This window comes from Camelina sativa, chromosome 14 (assembly GCF_030686135.1).
Source record: "Camelina sativa cultivar CO46 ecotype springtype chromosome 14, ASM3068613v1".
NCBI lineage: Eukaryota > Viridiplantae > Streptophyta > Magnoliopsida > Brassicales > Brassicaceae > Camelina > Camelina sativa.
In genome coordinates, this window is record NC_141893.1 from 27,489,741 (window position 1) to 27,507,778 (window position 18,038).

The window sequence follows — 18,038 nt, forward strand, 5'->3', positions numbered from 1 at the left end:
GACCTATTTGCTCATTTTTTGTTACTGCTTTCATATTTAATCATTTGTCATCGTTTATTTTGCATCTCTGTTATTTGTTTTGCTTTTGTTCTTCTGTTACGCATCACTCGGCCACCCACTCGACCAGCCACTCGACCACATACTCGACCATGCACTCGACCGAGTGCATACTCGAGCGCCAGTTTATTTCCTTGTTTATCTTCTGTTTCATTCCATTTTGTTTCAATTGCATTTGTTAGTAGTTTTCTCTTGCTTAGCATAGTTTATAGCACTTGTTTAGTAGCTTATTTTCTGCATTAGTACTGTCTTAAGTTGCTTTATTCTTCTGCATTTCATTTCTGTCATTAGGTTGTTAGAAACAAATCAACTTGATATTTAGCTTAACTTGAATGCATTGATCACATCTTGACTACTTACATATCACACTCTTTATAGATTGACATCCTTTAACCTACAACATCATAAGGGTATTGAAACACCTTGCATCACATTTGATCATCGTAGCCTAAGTTTGTTTGTTTGTTATCATCCCTTCATTCATAGGTTAAGATAGAAAAATCCTTGTTTCACCAAGTAATTGCTGGAAACTGTGAAATATGGGTTAAGTATGATTACTAGAAACTGTTCTGAGATGGTTCTTTCTAGGCGTCGTTTGGAGGAGCAAAACTAGTCTGATGGATATGAAATTTGGTGGAGAGATTCGTCATAGTACAGGCTCCTTATCCAATGGCGGAGTTGCCATTTCAACGGTTATTTTGTGAATTATTCGAGTTTTTATATTGAGCTTTTGTATGGATTTAATTGTGTTAAGTTGTGTTGTTGGTTGAACCAATGAGCTCGGTTTGAGCTGAAACCTCTATAAGCTTATGGAGCAAGTTCAAGGTGCTTGTAGGACCAAGTTAAAGCTAGGACGGTGAAAAGATGGGTTCATCAGAGAAGTGTTTTCGTGGCTGGACGGAATAAAGTATTCCAGCCTACCTCTCTTGTTACTCGGTCGTTAGGGATGGTTGGTTGTGCGACTCAATAACTAGATAATGTGGTGTTGGGTGATACGTGAATAAGCAAAGCTTGCTCGGAAGGTGGAGTCAAGTGGTTTTCCAGTAGGATGCTGAATGACTATGATACGTGCTTGGGGAGCTGAAGTACGTTTGTATGATTGTGTCTTGTGGATGCGGAGCATGGGTTAGTTGGATCTGCCTATATTGGTGGAAGTTTTTGTAAGAAGCGATTTTGATGCCGGTTGTCTCGTCGGAATTATGGGGTTCTGGTGAGAATGTTTTCCATGGAACCTTGCTTAGGAGTTGGAATCCGGTGAGGTCGTTTCAAGGTTATTTATGTATAAGTTAATTAAATTGCACAATTTACAATCACATTATAAATGAATCCATGTATGAAAATAACAGATCAGAATTAGACAGATACCTTGGAAGTCAAACCCATGCCTTGTCCATTTTACACCAATACTACCCAAGCTCCAACACCAATTATACGTACAATTGTGATAAAAACTTTAATGATCAGATACTCACATACACCACACCAACAACAAAATGACAAACAAAAAAAGCTAGAAATAATATCTTACACAAATAAAATCAAGGTACGACCGAACAAGAAGCTTGAATCTAGTTTCTGCAAACAGAACACGACATGAAGTATCATTACAACAACTTCAAGTACACATAATAAGATAATCGATTCAACTCAGATAAACATCATAAAGTATCAAATATTACATTCGACCGAAGATTAACTGCATTCTTGTAGTGGAAGAATGAAACTCAATATTCAGACGCTATTGAAGCTCAATATTCAGACGCTACTGAAACTCAATATTCTTGTAGTGGAAGAATGAAACTGAAAGATCATAGAAACAAATTGGATCCAAAGTGAAAAACAGTTTGGAATTCAGAGATGGTTTCGGCGGAGTTTCAGAGAGAAGAAAAAGAGAAGAACGAGAGAAGTGGCGACTGTAAGACCTAGTTTTATTCTTTACTTCTTTTTTCTCTGTTTTTTTTACATTTTTTTTACTTAATAAAATTTTTGGTGGCAATGCAATTTTCATTTTCCCGGTTTCCCCTACAATAGTGTTTTCACTTTAAACTATGCAATTATATAACCAAAATCTAAGCACCAGATCGAAATGTATTCCCGCTCATCCTACCATAGGGTTTCAAATTATGGAAACACTATGTTACTTTTTAAGAAATTCAACTATAGCAGAACCAAAAAATCCGCTATTAAATACTGCTATTAAAACCATTATTTCATGTAGTGTAAATCAAATGTTGCAGTGTTGGATACAATGATTCATTAAATATATATTAGTAACTAAATATTGATTTTTTTATGAAAAGCTATCATAAAGAGGTAATTACTAAAATATATTTTGGTAGCTTTTCATAAATTTACCAAACAAATCTAAAGTTTTCGATGATTTATTAAATTAGGTAAAAGTTGTAACGGTATATATATACCAAAAAGTAATTAAAATGGTTAATTAAACAGTTGTAACAATTTGTTTAATATATTTTAACAATTAAAACAGAAAATTATAATTAATGAAAATTATTAGAAAAAGATGCAACTGTAATAATTATTTTTTAGAGATTGTAATTATTATATAGAATTGACTTTTGTATGCATAATAACTTCTGTATCTAATTTATAAAATATGATGGTGTATCCTCTCTCAAAAAGCTTTATAACTCATGAAATATAATGACTTATGTCACATGTAGTTAAAAAAAATATTATATAATTAAATGCATATATCTATTGGTAAATCTAATCACTAAAAAAAACAATTACAATTATAACTAAATACAATAAATGTTAATGATGATATATTTCTTCAAAACATGTCATTTGAGTATTTAATGCTAGATATCTTCTTCTAATGTATATATATATACACGTAGAACATAATCAAGTATATGCAAACAATATCAAGTCTAATAAGAGAAGAGAAAATATGTCTGACAAAAAAATGCCAACACGTCCAGGCATACCTGAATGCGGCAATTATCTTCTAACAGGAAACTGTGATCTGAAAGAATGCAAATACCATCACCCCATGAATAAAACCCCGATAGAGCCTGGACTGGCCCTCAATAACAAAGGCTTACCATTAAGACCTAACCAAGCTATTTGCCCAGATTTCAGTCGCTTCGGCCTTTGCAAATCCGGTCCGGCTTGTAAATTCGACCATTCATCATCCTCATCCTCATCCTCAGGTTCCAAATTATGAAAATGAAACTGATATTCCCTATCTTCTGTTCTGTTTATTCTAAATAAGATTATAATACTTATCCATATATATATATATGCATAATCATGTATTTTATTCACCATTTGTAATAATAATATAGAAAGAATGTAATAATCAAGTTTTGATCACCATGGTATCAAAAATGTTCAATTCATGTAACAAGACTTTTTGTTTCGATTTAATCCAACCAAACAAAGGCCTAATCAAGTTAATAGGCTCCAATGGATCCATAACGAATGTCTTGAAAATAAACCCAAAAGAGGATCGATCTTACCTTATTTGACTGGCACTGTTTACTTACGAGATTAAACAAGGATCACAACAACAAACACTCTGATGCCAAACTAGTTATACAAATGCAATTTATGAAAAGGATGAGGTTAAATGCTAATCTTCACTTTGTCAACCCTCTCATATCATGATCTTGGGGGTAGACACTTTAGACACTTCCAGCTAATCTCCAAAGTCGACTTCTAATCATGATCATATCCATTTCCCTCCCCGTTAATCTCTAATACATATCGATACTAACCCCGTTCTGTCTTTGTAATTGATACGAGCATAGATGTCTCTTTATGAAAACCCACAAAGGTAGCCTAGTTCGTATTTGCATATCCAATCAGAAAGTACAGAATTATCAAATTGTGATCCATGATTACAAATTATCAACAGCAGTAGTAGTTCATTGTCTGTTTCAGTTCAGAAAGTGACATGTAGTGTAATACACAAACATCTAAGAGAACAATTCTAAAGAAAGTGTTAGTTAGAGTGGTTGGTGTTACTTGAGTTTACTTGTGGAGTATAGTAACTTGAATTTACATCTTCTGATATAGTATTGACTTTACTTGTGGAATTGATTTTTCCACAATTCTGTTGTTTTTGTTTTGTGTGTGTGTGTATATTGATTACTGCGACTCTGAATGTTCCCTAGAAATGAATTATTGTTAAAGATATTGTGTGTTGTCGCAGGCAACCCCTAAACTAAGTGAAGACAAAGTGAATCAATGCGTTGATGCAAGACTACTCGGAGACTATCCTCCCAGAGCTGTTGCCACGGCATTAATCTCAAAATTGCTTTCCTCTCATTGTTTTGTAAGAACATAAAAGTTTCAACTTTGAAGACTAGTTTATCTGAGTGCTGACATTAGAACCAAACTAGTGAAACCACAGTCCTGATGTTACCTTTTCTTACAAAACGCCAAAGAAACCAAGTGATAATTGCTGTCCACATTCATCTACATGCATGACGATTGAAACATTTCATAAGTCTGATTTTATTTGACATAATGATCAGCTTGCTGCGGTGGTTGCACCCTGTGTGCAATATAAGGCAAATTTCAGACCAAATATGAGCATCGTGGTGAGGCACTTCAACCTCTTTTAAACCCTCCTCGTTCTGCTCCTCAGAATCCACATAGGAACCCCTATTGATCAGATAATCAATCCCCATCTCACCTAGTAATGATGATTTATTTAAGTGTACTATACATTTTTTTGTTCTGTTTGTGTAAATTTTTTGGACCTTATCTCATTGACTCTTCATTCAAGTCCCACATTTGAAGAGCTATGTCTCTATTTCATTATAGATTTTATGTTTAGTTTTTGAAGGAAGACGAACCAAATTTTGTTTGTTTATCGTAAATTTATTATTTCATATGACTTGATTAGGATCCGCACGATGTACGGGTTTTAAAATAATTTAATAAAATTCAATTTTTTAGAATATATAAGTAGTTTTTTGTGTGAAATATATTTTCTGAAAAGAAATAGAGAAATATTTTTAGTTAGAGAGAAGTTTTTACTTTAATTCACTAATTTATATTTTTATATTTTAAAATTATTATTACAATTCTTACAGTCACCAAAGCTAAATTATCGACCACCAAATTTTTTTCAAACATTAACCATTACCAATATTATTATTGTCAAATTTAAAAAATGTTCAACAACTTATTCACAAAATGTTTTATATGCAATCAACCGATCAAGCGTCATCTTATTAGTATCCACGTAAAATATTACTATGTGTTTTACCACTAATAATCTGTTCTTACACCCTAAAATATTTTATTGTTAAAATATGCTCTTATCACCACCTATTAAATGTATCTCTAAACCAATTACACCAATTTTTGTTTCTTTTCACCACTAAAATTGCAGTGACATATTGTTTAACCACTAAAATTGTTTACTCAAAAACTATTTTGGATGAAAAACAGAGGAAAAAATATCTACACATTTGCAATGAGTTTATGACCAACCCAATATAATTTGAGAAAAATAAAAATTATAACCACGATGATATATGAGTCTTAGATAATTTATAGATATAAAATATAAACTAAAATAAAACAAAATCTAAAAATACTACAACATAAGAAATTTAAAATATTTATTTTGAAAGGAATAAATAAATAAAGATCTTAAATATTTTTAAATGAAAAATAAAATAAAAAATAAACTCAAAATAATATAAAAATTTTATTTTAAAATATCATGAATTTCTTATATAAAAAAAGTTAACTAAATAATATAACTAAAATCTAAAAATGCTACAACATAATTAAATTAAAATATTAAAAAGAAGGAATAAAACAAATACTGATAGTACGTCGTCATTCAAAATTGTATAAGACAAATAGAATAAAAGTCCTTACCATCATCTAAGTTGCGAAGTTATAATTTGGGAACCATGTATTTTGGTAAACTATGCTAGACAGTAAAAATCAATGAAAATTTTAAAATAATACAATGTCTATTATTCATAGATGTGAAAATAGTCAAATAGATGGAAGTAGTCTAAGATATATATGTAGCATTATATAAATATTATACTTAGACATTGATTTAGTTTGTCTACCTATATATGAAGCATAGTTAAATCCAACCGTATATGAGGTTCATCTGCAAATGTCTTTTCGATCATAGCAATCTGATTATCACTCATCATATCCCGTTTTCTTTTGCTGGCAAGGTTTTCTGATATTGCATGGTTTCTATTTGTCTTTTTGTTGTTCATGATTTTCTATCATACTTAAGGTTTTGATTTGATATGGAATACAACTTAATATACATATTTATATAATAAACATATCATATATTCCTTTACGGTGATGATAGGTAAATATTTTCTTTTTACTTTTAAATTATTTTCTTTTATTTTGGTAAGTATTTCCTTTTTACTTTTTTTTTTGTCACCATCTCGTTAATGCATAACTTTGACATAATTAGATTATAGGAATTTGCAAAACATGTCAAAACAAACTTCTGCACGTCAAAACAAACAAAAAAAAAATTAAGTGAGCGACATGCTCACTGTTATTAGTTGCAACTTAACTCATCAACCACCATTGAAGAAGAGGAGTTATACTCCGATGGTGGCTTTTCTCTTTCATATCTCGTACAAAAAATTCTCAAACAGTGAGTGTTCAGATTGGACGGAAATGGTCAAGGATAAGCTGCCATCATTTGTGGAACTTGGTAGCACAAAAGACAAAACCTCGTATGCATTTGCACCAGGTCCCATATACACCCCAACCAAATTAAATTTGGGTATTTTTTTGAACCAAATTAAATTTTAAGACAAGAAAATAGCCATCGTCAGTGATTTCTAGTTTAATGTATTATTCAGAGAAGTAGAACCAATGATAAGTGTTCAGAACCCCCAAATTCAAATATTTAAAACTAAAGAACAACAATATTTCATCAAGAATTACCAGACGAAGGACACAACCTTTGGCTACATTTTTACGCACAGCAATTTGGTAATTTTTCTTTACTGCTGACTTCGACCAACAAAGAACCCAAAGCTGGTGTTCATCAGCTTCAATTTTAGCACTGTCATGAATTAGGGAGAATGCCTGCGGTAAGCCAAGTGGAGCAATGCAATCTCCAGGGGAGATTTGAATTTCGGTGTATTAGACAATCTGACAAATGAAAGTTTTTGAAATGATTCTAGACTACCATCGTGAACACAGGTCTGGTAGCTTTAAAACCAAGAATTTCACAAGATCATCAAGCGAATTATCTGCCCCATATACTTAAATGCCTTTGCTGTTTCCTTCAAGCATTTGTTTTTCTCGTCCCGAGTCCAGTGCTTCATTTCCCAAACGCATCACGTCAGACATAAGATCAAAAAGCATTGAGAGAACCTTGGTTTTTTTAGCAATTGAAGGAATGAAGAATTAAAATTTTAGTTGACAGTCTCACCTCCCCAAGCACGTTAAGTTTCTCACGGACGCCTTTAAGTAGGTCTTGTGCATCCCCTTCCCACCTATTGAACTCCATCTTCTTTCCTTCCAGAAGCTTCTCAGATACCTTAAATGAATCAATTGATCATTTACATTTGAAAACTGCGCATATAGAGAAGGGTGACCATGCAATTATGACAGATCTAAATCATGCGATATTGACAAAAGTAAGAACCAGAACATGTTTCCATTTGTTTATGCAACATAACCAACAAAATATATAGAACGTCCAGTTATGATACATCTTGAAAATAAAGACAAAACATAGTTCAGCTATTGAGACCACGTTAGCCTGACTGACTGTTTTCCCCTAACTAATTAGTCGGTTAACAAGTTCTTCAACAAACTAATGGATTTAGGATTTCAAGGTGTCTTTACGATGGTACTATTTGATATACTTGTGTGATTATAAGTTAGTCCCAATGAAGAAGAGAAGAAATCTTCTCAGATTCCACCATTGTCATTCTCATGCTTATCGCAACTCTCTCATACCCTGCAAAAATCCCCTTAACCCGAACTCTCTAGTAATATATCCAACTTATATTTCTTATCTTTAACTCTATCAAACTAGCTGTTACAATTAAATATGCTAGATATGACCTTATCCAGTTAAAAATACTCTTCTCTGTTACTCCATGAAGACTTATCAAAGAAACTAACCTTGTTTACAATAACTTGACCACCAGCAATGTGTGAAAAGTAGATACTGTAGAAATGAGAAAGAAACAAAGGTGCACTTTCTCCTGCTAGTTCTTTTAAATACTTTGCATAAGAAACTCCTGTGTTACTTGGTTCTGGAATAACCAAATCTTGTTCTCTAAACCATTGTAGATCCTTCTCAAGACTTTCACATCTCTCTAATCCTGTTCTCCTGAAGTAAGCATCTGCACGTTTTCCCACACACATAAACCCAAATCACATCATCAAATAAAATAAAAAACTTTCCACACAATCTACCAAGCCTCAGACAATTGCAAGTTTCAACTCTTGAAACTGAAATTAGGTCAAAATCTAGCCCAAATAAAAAAAAGATACAGATCCTAAACGCAAATCATTAACAAATGAAAATCATAATCATAAACCATAAGCCCAAATCAATACCGTAACTAGACATAACTGTCCATATAATCATATTTATATACCATGCCTAAGCCTGTTGAAAGTGAAACCATAATCCTGTTCTGAAGTAAGTATTTGCCAAAACCCATAAACATCACCTACTCACAAAGCCGTCCACAGTAATCAACTCTTGAAATTGAAATTAGGTCTCAGGGCCAAAAGAGAGAGAGTTTTTCTTACAAGAAACATTCTCAGATTCGTCTACAATTCGTTCAATAGTATCGAAGACAAGCTTGCTATCAACTAAGTACTTAAGAAATCCCTCTTGGCTTGGCCTCCAAGTCTCTCCCTTTACATCATCATCATCATCGTCTTCTTCTTCGTGTTCTTCTTCGTTTTCAGTATTAACACCAGAAAGATGCAATTTTTTTCCACTAGCATTGCGTAACCGCATGGATACGAATCTCATTTCCCCAGTTATCCCAATGTTTTCTCCTGGGTACTGTTTCCTGTACCTTGTTCTCTTCCTCTGTGAGGCCTTTTGCTGTGAAGGTGGTGGTGTTGATGACGAACGACATAAATTGAGAAATTGATTATGTGTATTTGATATTTTGAACGGGAAAGAGATATAGGTGTGAAGAGGAGAGTGAGTGAGCTTATGAGGTGGATTAGAAGAGAGTACTGGAGGAGTTGGCCTGAGATTGAGAAGAGAAGCCATGGCTTCCGACGACCAAATATATTTTTTCTTTTGTTTTTCCCAAGAGTGTGATATATTAAAGGCTCCTGTATTAAAAATCTAAAAACAAACCAAAAGTTTTTTACAAGGCCTTAAAGCCCACCGTAAGTTTGCAGAAATAAAGCCCAGCAAGAGGTCACCAACATTATATCGAAAGCCTAGGGAGTTTTTAGTGTTGTAATTTGTAAACAACTTGACCGCTGGATCAGATGTGTGTTATATAAGAGAGAACCAATGTATCTTTTTTTCCCCGTGGTGTGGTTTGTTTTTTTGTTATTTTTTTTTGAACGAATGTAAAATTTTATTCATCAAAAAAACCGTTTTCTCTTTACAACAAGTGTAAACTAGTTTTATAAAACTTTATAGGAAAGCATACAAAACTTTTAGGTTCTAGTGGTGGACCAGAGGAGGAGAACCTCTTCGTACAGACGATTTCCTGAGCCTTGGATGAGTAGAAGCTTGTTTCGAATGGTTCTATCAATTTGTTGATGCAGTCGAGTGGCAGAAACAGGGGATTCACCGTGCCTGCGGTTATTTCGTTCTTGCCAAATGGAGTGGAGTGCTACCTGAAGTGAGCATTGCAGTAACAAACGGGGGAGTGCACCCCAAGGAAGCCAGAGGTGAGCTTACTCCAAATCTGTTGCGAGTAGGGGCATTGGAAAAATAGATGGGATTTTGTTTCCAAAGATACTGAACAGAGAGAGTAAGATGTGTCAACCGTCTGATTCCAGTTCAACATTCGATCACCTGTGGAGAGCCGGTTGAGCATCCCAAGCCATGTCAGAAACGCGAATTTTGGAGTTGCTAGAGGAAACCACACCCCTTTTGTCTAGTTTTGCACAGGTTTTTCCATGCGCAGTTGGAGCTAGGTGTCTCGAGTGGAGAATTTTTTCTTAGGTCCATATGTGTGCCTCCACATATGTACATCAGCTATATTAGGTTTGCGCTTAGCTTTGACAGCAGTGATCTGCTTCTCCACTTCGTTTAAAGTGTCCACTATATGTTGCCGAGCTCGATGGTGTAACATAGCAAATTCAACAGTTTCATGTTTGGATATCCCAAGATCAATGAAACCTTGATTGCCAAAAGTATCATGCAACCGTCTCATTGGAGACCAACTGTCGTACCAAAATGAAGTAGATTTGCCATTTTTGATGTCTTTGCAGTGAAACTGCTTAGCTAGGTCCCTCAACTTGAGCAATTTACGCCACATCCAAGACCCCTGGAGGGTTGATCAACCAATATCCCATAAAGAAGTTTGATGAATTAGGTAGGTATGCACCCACTGGCTCCATAGCGAGTTTGTAGAGAGTAATCTCCAGATAAGCTTAAGTCCACAAACGGTGTTAACCTCCTTCAAAGGTGGCAAGCCAAGACCCCCTTCACAGTAATGCAAACAGACGACGTCCCAAGCAACTTTTGCATTGTGCGTTTGTAAATCAGGACCACTCCATAAAAAAGCTGAGCATAATTTATCACTCTCCTTCAGACAACTACTTGGCAGCCGAAAGGCAGAGAACCAGAAGTAGGTGATACTGGTAAGAACCGATTTGATGAGTTGCAGCCGACCTCCATAAGACAAGAACCGACCCGTCCAAGAGCTTATTCGTTGTCGTATTTTCGCTATGAGAGGCTGATAGTCATTCCTGGACATTGCTTTGGTGAGGAGCGGTAGCCTAAGGTAACGAACCGGAAGCGTGCCAACCTCAAAAGGGAATGTTGATCGTATATCCGCTTGCGTACCTGGAGAGATTCCAGCCATATATAGTGTAGATTTCTCTAGGCTGATCTTCAGTCCTGAAAGTCGAGCAAAGTCCAGACCTAATTCTTAGCAGTTTCTGTTAACAAGTTAAGATCAAATATTTCCACATTTGCTGTAAGCTTTTGGACTTTAACATGAGAACCAAGAAATGTAGTTGTACGATGTTATCAAATATCTCTTTTTCTTCTTCTGTGTGACTACTTCTAGACAATGATGATGATATTTCATGGTAAATGGTCTGCCAAGTTACCACATACGACCTATTTCTCGAATAAAGTAGTATAGATTACGTGATGGAATGTGATCATGAGACAGAAATTAATAAAATCGATCTATAGTATATATATATATATGTAGTTTACATTCAAATCTAAAAGCATGAGTTGAAGAAGTATTGTATTCGACTAAATTTAACCACCTTATTTTGTTTCTTCTATGCTCTCTAGTTTCTAATCATATTCTTTTGTCAAAACTTTCCAGCCATATATAGTGTAGATTTCTCTAGGCTGATCTTCAGTCCTGAAAGTCGAGCAAAGTCATCAAAGATTTGAATAATGCCTTCAACAGATCTTTTAGTACCCTCAGCAAAAACCATTAGGTCGTCTACAAAACAGAGGTGTGTGAGAAGAAGATTATGACATCGAGGATGATAGCCAAAGCGGTGCTCTGTTGCTGCCTTATTGATCAAGTGTGAGAGGACATTCATGCATATAACGAACAGATAAGGAGAGAGGGAGCAGCCCTGCCTCACATCACGAGAACTCCCCAAAAAACCAGCCAACTCTCCATTTACCTGTACTGAGAAAGTTGTTGTGGAGATACACAGTCGAATCCAGTTTATAAAGATGTCCGGGAAACCTAAAGCTTGGAGTGTATTAAGTAAGAATGACCATTGCACCGAATCGAATGCTTTGGAGATGTCAATCTTCATGGCACAACATGGAGAAATGTCATCAGTTCAAATGCTAGAAGGACATTTTCCATGAGTAGCCTATCTTTGACAAAAGCTGTTTGATTTGAAGAGATGGTCTCAGGGAGCAAAACCTTGAGTCGATTCTCAAGAATCTTGGAAATCACTTTATATATGACGTTGCAACAGGAGATGGGACGATAGTCTTTCATGACCTATGCATCGTCTTTCTTAGGAATTAGAGCAAGTATGGTAGTGTTAATACTTTTAGGGAGAAAACCTTTATGGAAGAACGATTGTACGACGACCGTAAAATCCTTCCCCAGTACAGGCCATGCTTGCTTGAAAAACTCACTAGTATAGCCATCTGGTTCAGGGCTCTTATTTGCAGGCATCGAAAATAGGACAAGCCTGATCTCCTCATCCGACACATCTTGAATCAACATAGCTCTATGATGAGCACTGCAGCGAAAGTGCAACAGTGACTAACGATTCGACCGTGGCTCCCCCAAAATCATTTGGAGTGAGACCAAGGAAATTCGAGAAGAATCTTGTTGCTTCATGTTTAATATCAGCTTGAGTCTTGGCAATAGAACCATCTTCACATTGTATCTCGCGGATAGAATTCTTATTTTTCCAAAGTTTGACTGCATTATGAAACACTTGATTATTCTGATCTCCAACGTGGAGCCAGTGTAATTTAGACCTCTATTTCAATAGACCCTCTTCTAGTTATGAGAGTTGGTGCCATAGAGATTAAGCTGTTGTCTCATCCTGCATTGCATCAATGGTATGATTAGCTAAGTTTGCAACTTGTTTAGCACATAAATCAGTGTGTGCTTCCCGAGTTCTTTTAACCAGATCCCCCAGACGATCACGCGTTAAACTTCTGATCCCCTGTTTCAGACCCTTTAGCTTTTTAGTAAACCGAAACATTGCAGTGGTGGAGATAAATAAAGGGTCAGTGTCTTCCCAATACGACTGCACAAGAGGTAGAAACTCCGGCAAAAGATCTACAAAATTGACAAATTTGAAAGGCCGTTTCAGAGCAGGTGTTCCCATATCGAACCGGATACGACTACGGAGATGGTCAGAACAGCCTCCACACTCAAAGGCCGTTTCCTCGTGATTTGTCTGGATCAGATGTGTTATTCTTGAGGACGGTAAGGTCATTTCTTCAGGGCGAAACCGAACAAATGAGACACGCAATATGATCACTCAAATCTTTCAGAAGTAAGCTTATAAGTAGTTTCTTCAATTATTTATTGGATAGTCTGTTTTTGCTCACACTACTCTGTATCTTAATTTATTGAATAACACAGAATCATATGATTGTTAACTTGATTTATTCGTCTATATTAAGGTGTTTGTTACAATTTTTTTTTTTTTTTGAAAAGGCTACATTACAAGACATGCAGAGATGGAAGCAATTGATCAACTTGTTGAACAATGGCAGAAAAATGGACTCTCACCTTCACAAGTTGCTGAGAAATTCTCAAAATGCATTCTTTATGTAACATGCGAACCTTGCATACTGTGTGTGCATCGGCCTTATCGTTTCTTGGTATGAATCCTTAAGCTGAATTAGACATATTTTTTTTGGTTACTGATGAGAATGATGTGATATGCTCTTAATTGAAGGTATAAAGGAAGTGTATCATGGATGTGCAAATGATAAATTTGGGGGATGGGGTTCCATTTTGTCACTTCACTTAGGCAGTTCTCAGCCGTCAGATATCATGTAAGTTCTATGATCACATTACAAACTTATACAAAAATACATTACTAATTAAATTATGACCTTGATAGCGAGGGAGAAAAAGGGTACAAGTGCAGAGGAGGAATACTGGCAGAAGAAGCTGTCTCTCTTATCAAATGTTTCTATAAGCAAGGCAATCCCAACACTATCGACTCTCTCTTTTACTTCTAATTTTATTCCTTGATGAGACATCTTGAAAGATCTTTTTTTTTTTGGGGGTTTCAGCTCCAAAGCCACACCGCCCTGTAGTTCAAAGAGAGAGGATTTGAGATGAACGTGTTGTTACTAGCTACTCTTCTAGCACCTTTTTAACCTATCTATTTAATTCTTCAGCTTGATGTTGCATTTATTGTGAAACAGTCTTTTTGTTGAATATAATTTTTACATTCATACAAAAAAAAAAAAAATCAATTGAAGTTCATAGAACTCTGATTAAGAAGCTTGCTCTACAGAACAAAGCTCAATTAGCTTTCAGTTTATATTATGACAAGTAGAGGTGACAATCTGATTTACCATTTACTTTTTTGGTTTTATCGTTTGTTAGTTATCAATGATTCTACTTCTGATTTTGCTACTTATGGCACATGAATGAAACAATACAAGCTACATTTTTCAAAATCCAATAAAATATGCATTTCATCATAAAAGATGCATTTCCTCAACAAAACGATAATCTAAGACTTGAATGTCAAATAAACCAAATCTTTCACCAAATTGAATCAATCTCATGAAATATACAATCAAAATTGGAATAAGCCAACATACAAATATTCAAGATAATCGAATAAAAAAGCATACCAAATCTCTACAAAAACAACTAATCTAAAACTTAAATGTTAAATATGCCAAACTGTTAACTAAATGGTATAAATCCCATAGAATATTGGATCTTCAAGATAATCGAATAAAAAACCTTGTCAAATCTGCACAAAAATGTTAATATAATATTTGAATGTCAAATAAGCTAAATTCTCAACCACATTGAATAAAACTCATGCAATATTACAAATCTTTAAAAAAACATCGTATAAAACACTATGTCAAATTACAAAAACGCTAATCTAAGACTTCATTGTCAAATAAGCGTTTTCAACCAAATTTAATTCTCAACCAAATTTATTTTTAAAACCTATGAAATATTAGATCAAACCATAAAGTCAACTTACAAATCTCCAAGATAATCGAATAAAAAATTATGCTGACTGTCCAACAAAATTGAATTAATCCCATGAAAAATACAATTAAAATTAGAATAAACGAACTTACAAATCTTCAAAAACCATGCCAAATCTGTACAAATTGCTAATCTAAGACTTGATTCAAATAAGACGAAATACATATCTTCATAGGTGAATCACAAATCTTCAAATAAACCATCGAAACTACTACAAATCTGAAAACTAAGTCAAATCAAAAAAAAAAAACCAAATTATTATAAAGCTTAACAGAGGAGATCTACTTACTTTGTTAGATGTTTCACCCAACCATATCTCTTACTCATGACACCATGGACATTTGCCTAAAATCCAAAATTAAAAGGATCAATAATCTTTTTTCTCCATGTTGTAGAATTAAAAAGAAAATTGGAACCAAATGACCCACTTTGAATAATGATTTAAAATAAAAGGTCCCACAATAATTAATCTACTTAATTAGTAATTAACTAGAGAGAATACAGTTATGTATAAAATCATCTTTTATCTTTTAACTTTTTGAGACTCACTTTGATTCATGATCAAAATCACAAGCTTTCTCACACAAATCAAAACCAACCTAATCATCTTCTCTTATTAATCAATTTATATCTATATGCTAGACCGATTGATGGAATAATTGTAGCTGTGTTTATAGCTTTCAGTGTTTTAGCATTAACCATCATAGCACCAAACTCCAAAACTTGAGAATGCAAAAATTGTATATCAGTGAATGTAACCGCGTCATTGTCTTGGCTACTCATGTTTTTTTTTTTCTATCTGAGCACAAATAAACAAACTGTCTATGCTTAAAAAACCATGTCAAATCTGCACAAAAATGTTAATATATTATATGAATGTCAAATACACTAAATTCTCAACCACATTGAATAAAACTCATGGAATATTACAAATCTTCAAGAAAATCGTATAAAAAACTATGTCGAATTACAAAAACGATAATCCAAGACTTCATTGTCAAATAAGCCAAATTTATTTTTAAAACTCATGAAATATTGGATCAAACCATAAAGACAACTTACAAATATTCAAGATAATCGAATAAAAATCATGCTAAGTCTGCACAAAATTTTAATCTAAGACTCGATGTCAAAGAGGCCAAATCTCCAACAAAATCAAATTAATTCCATGAAAAATACAATTATAATTAGAATAAACAAACTTACAAATCTTCAAAACCATGCCAAATCTGTACAAATTGCTAATCTAAGACTTGATTCAAATAAGACGAAATACAAATCTTCATATGTGAATTAGAAATCTTCAAATAAACCATCAAAATTATAACAAATCTGAAAACTATGCCAAATAAAATAAAAAACCATATCATATACATAAAAGTAAGATTTCACTATCTCCTTATTGGTCCACTTGCCAATATAATTTTTTCAATTAAAATTTAAAAATAATTATTTTTATTTAAAGAAACAATTAACAATATACATTTAACTCACACTTTAAAATAAAATTATAACTGAAAACAAAATAAATTATACATTAACTATATTCTACCATTCAATTTTATTCAAACACAATAAATTATAATTGTAACTCCCATAGTTCTAAATGTAATGTAATTTTCATCAATTCTTATCATATAAATAATCATTCTCTCATTATCTCATTCTCTCATATTGCTATTTTGGAACTCTCCTATTCCCACATTCTCTTCAACTATACCTCAAATCTTTTTCTGTATTTTTTTGTTTTTGATTTTGTTGTTGTTGGTGTATAGGTAACAAAATCAGATGAAATATCATTGTAATAATTTAATGCTAAATTTTAATTTTAGAGACTATGTGATATATATTTTACATTGTTTTTTTACAATTCTTATCATATAAATAATCATTCTCTCATTCTCTCATATTGGTATTCTCTGACTCTCCTATTCTCACATTCTCACATTCCCTTCCACTCTAACTCAAATCTTTTTTATGTATTTTTTTTTGTTTTGATTTTGTTGTTGTTGTATGGGTTACAAAATCAGATGAAATAGTTTAATGCTAAATTTTAACTTTAGCGACTACATGATATGCTGGAAAATAAAAAGACTACATGATATATAATTTACATTGCTCTTTTTGTAAAGATTCATCTCCATTATCTAATTTGAATTACCATCATATAAGTAATCATCCCCTCCTCCGCTCTCACTATATCTCAAATCTTAATTTTTTTTTAAAAACTTTTCCTAAATGTTGTTATATGGGTTAAATATCAAATAAAAATGTAATAAGAGTTTGATTCTTCTATATTTTATTTTAGAAAGTACTATATATATATATATATTACATTGTTTTCAATTTTTATTTTATTTTTAACATCTTACTAATTTATTCATATTTCTTATATAATTTTTATAATTTTAATTTTAATTTTAATTACATATTCTGGTTTTAACAAAAAAAATCAAGTTTATTGGTAAAGAATTGAAAGTTTTATTTGAGCATTAGATGCTCATATTCCTTTTAAATGATCAATGTGTATCGTATTATACTTTTGAATCAAATTATGGATCCACCAATATAACCACACTCACTTTTAAATTAAATGGGTTTTAATTTTATGATTTGGAAAAGTAGGAAGGGATACGTTACACATTGATATAATACATTGTAACCCTTCAGATTTCCATAGAAACTACATTGTATTACACATTTAAAGCCCACTACTTCAAAAATTTAGTCTGCAACTCTCATAATAAAATTATAGTAGTGCTATCAATGAATTTAATTAAATATAATAGAACAAGTTAAAAATTATTAATATACACTACTGGATTTTTGTAACTCTCAAATAGTTAAAATTGATACACTGATTTATGTATTATCTATTAAAAGAAAGATACATATCTCACTATAACTCTCATATTTCAAATCTCTTATAATTTTATAATTCCACAATATCATTCTTTTTAACTATATCTCATATCTCACATAATTTTGTAAATTTTATAGTATCATCCCCCCCCCCCCCCCCCATTTAACAAATGATATCATTTTATTGTTTTTTTGTCAAATCCAAATGATATCTTAACTTAAATAAAAATGTTAATTTATTTAAATAGGATATAA

The 18,038-nt window shown here is 33.1% G+C and overlaps 1 protein-coding gene, 1 long non-coding RNA gene and 1 pseudogene across 3 annotated transcripts; 1 reads left to right on the top strand and 2 right to left on the bottom strand.

Moving 5' to 3' along the window:
• Positions 1 to 374: 374 nt before the first annotated feature.
• LOC147928700 (uncharacterized) lies at positions 375 to 2,295 on the bottom strand. The gene is made up of 3 exons (XR_015579197.1): positions 1,737 to 2,295; positions 1,423 to 1,632; positions 375 to 1,293 (listed from the first exon to the last, which is right to left on the bottom strand). It is a non-coding gene; the product is annotated as an uncharacterized LOC147928700 (long non-coding RNA).
• A 640-nt stretch (positions 2,296 to 2,935) lies between these two features.
• LOC104742324 (zinc finger CCCH domain-containing protein 13 pseudogene) lies at positions 2,936 to 3,430 on the top strand (annotated as a pseudogene). The gene has a single exon (XR_015579478.1). The product of XR_015579478.1 is annotated as a zinc finger CCCH domain-containing protein 13 pseudogene (transcript).
• Positions 3,431 to 6,875: 3,445 nt separating this feature from the next.
• Positions 6,876 to 9,346, bottom strand: LOC104742325 (putative inactive heme oxygenase 2, chloroplastic). The gene is made up of 4 exons (XM_010463321.3): positions 8,821 to 9,346; positions 8,182 to 8,405; positions 7,481 to 7,588; positions 6,876 to 7,367 (listed from the first exon to the last, which is right to left on the bottom strand). Exons 1-4 carry the CDS (start codon positions 9,296 to 9,298, stop codon positions 7,275 to 7,277), a joined length of 903 nt encoding a protein of 300 aa, XP_010461623.2. The 5' UTR covers positions 9,299 to 9,346; the 3' UTR covers positions 6,876 to 7,274.
• Between the last annotated feature and the right edge of the window lie 8,692 nt (positions 9,347 to 18,038).

Bases quoted from the DNA above. Each gene is read 5' to 3' on its own strand.
- LOC104742325 (XM_010463321.3), bottom strand. From the start codon at position 9,298: ATGGCTTCTCTTCTCAATCTCAGGCCAACTCCTCCAGTACTCTCTTCT. The intron at 8,406-8,820 runs GTAAGAAAAACT...GAAAACGTGCAG, and splicing joins CGAATCTGAGAATGTTTCTT to ATGCTTACTTCAGGAGAACA. The intron at 7,589-8,181 runs GTTAGTTTCTTT...GATTCATTTAAG, and splicing joins GTCAAGTTATTGTAAACAAG to GTATCTGAGAAGCTTCTGGA.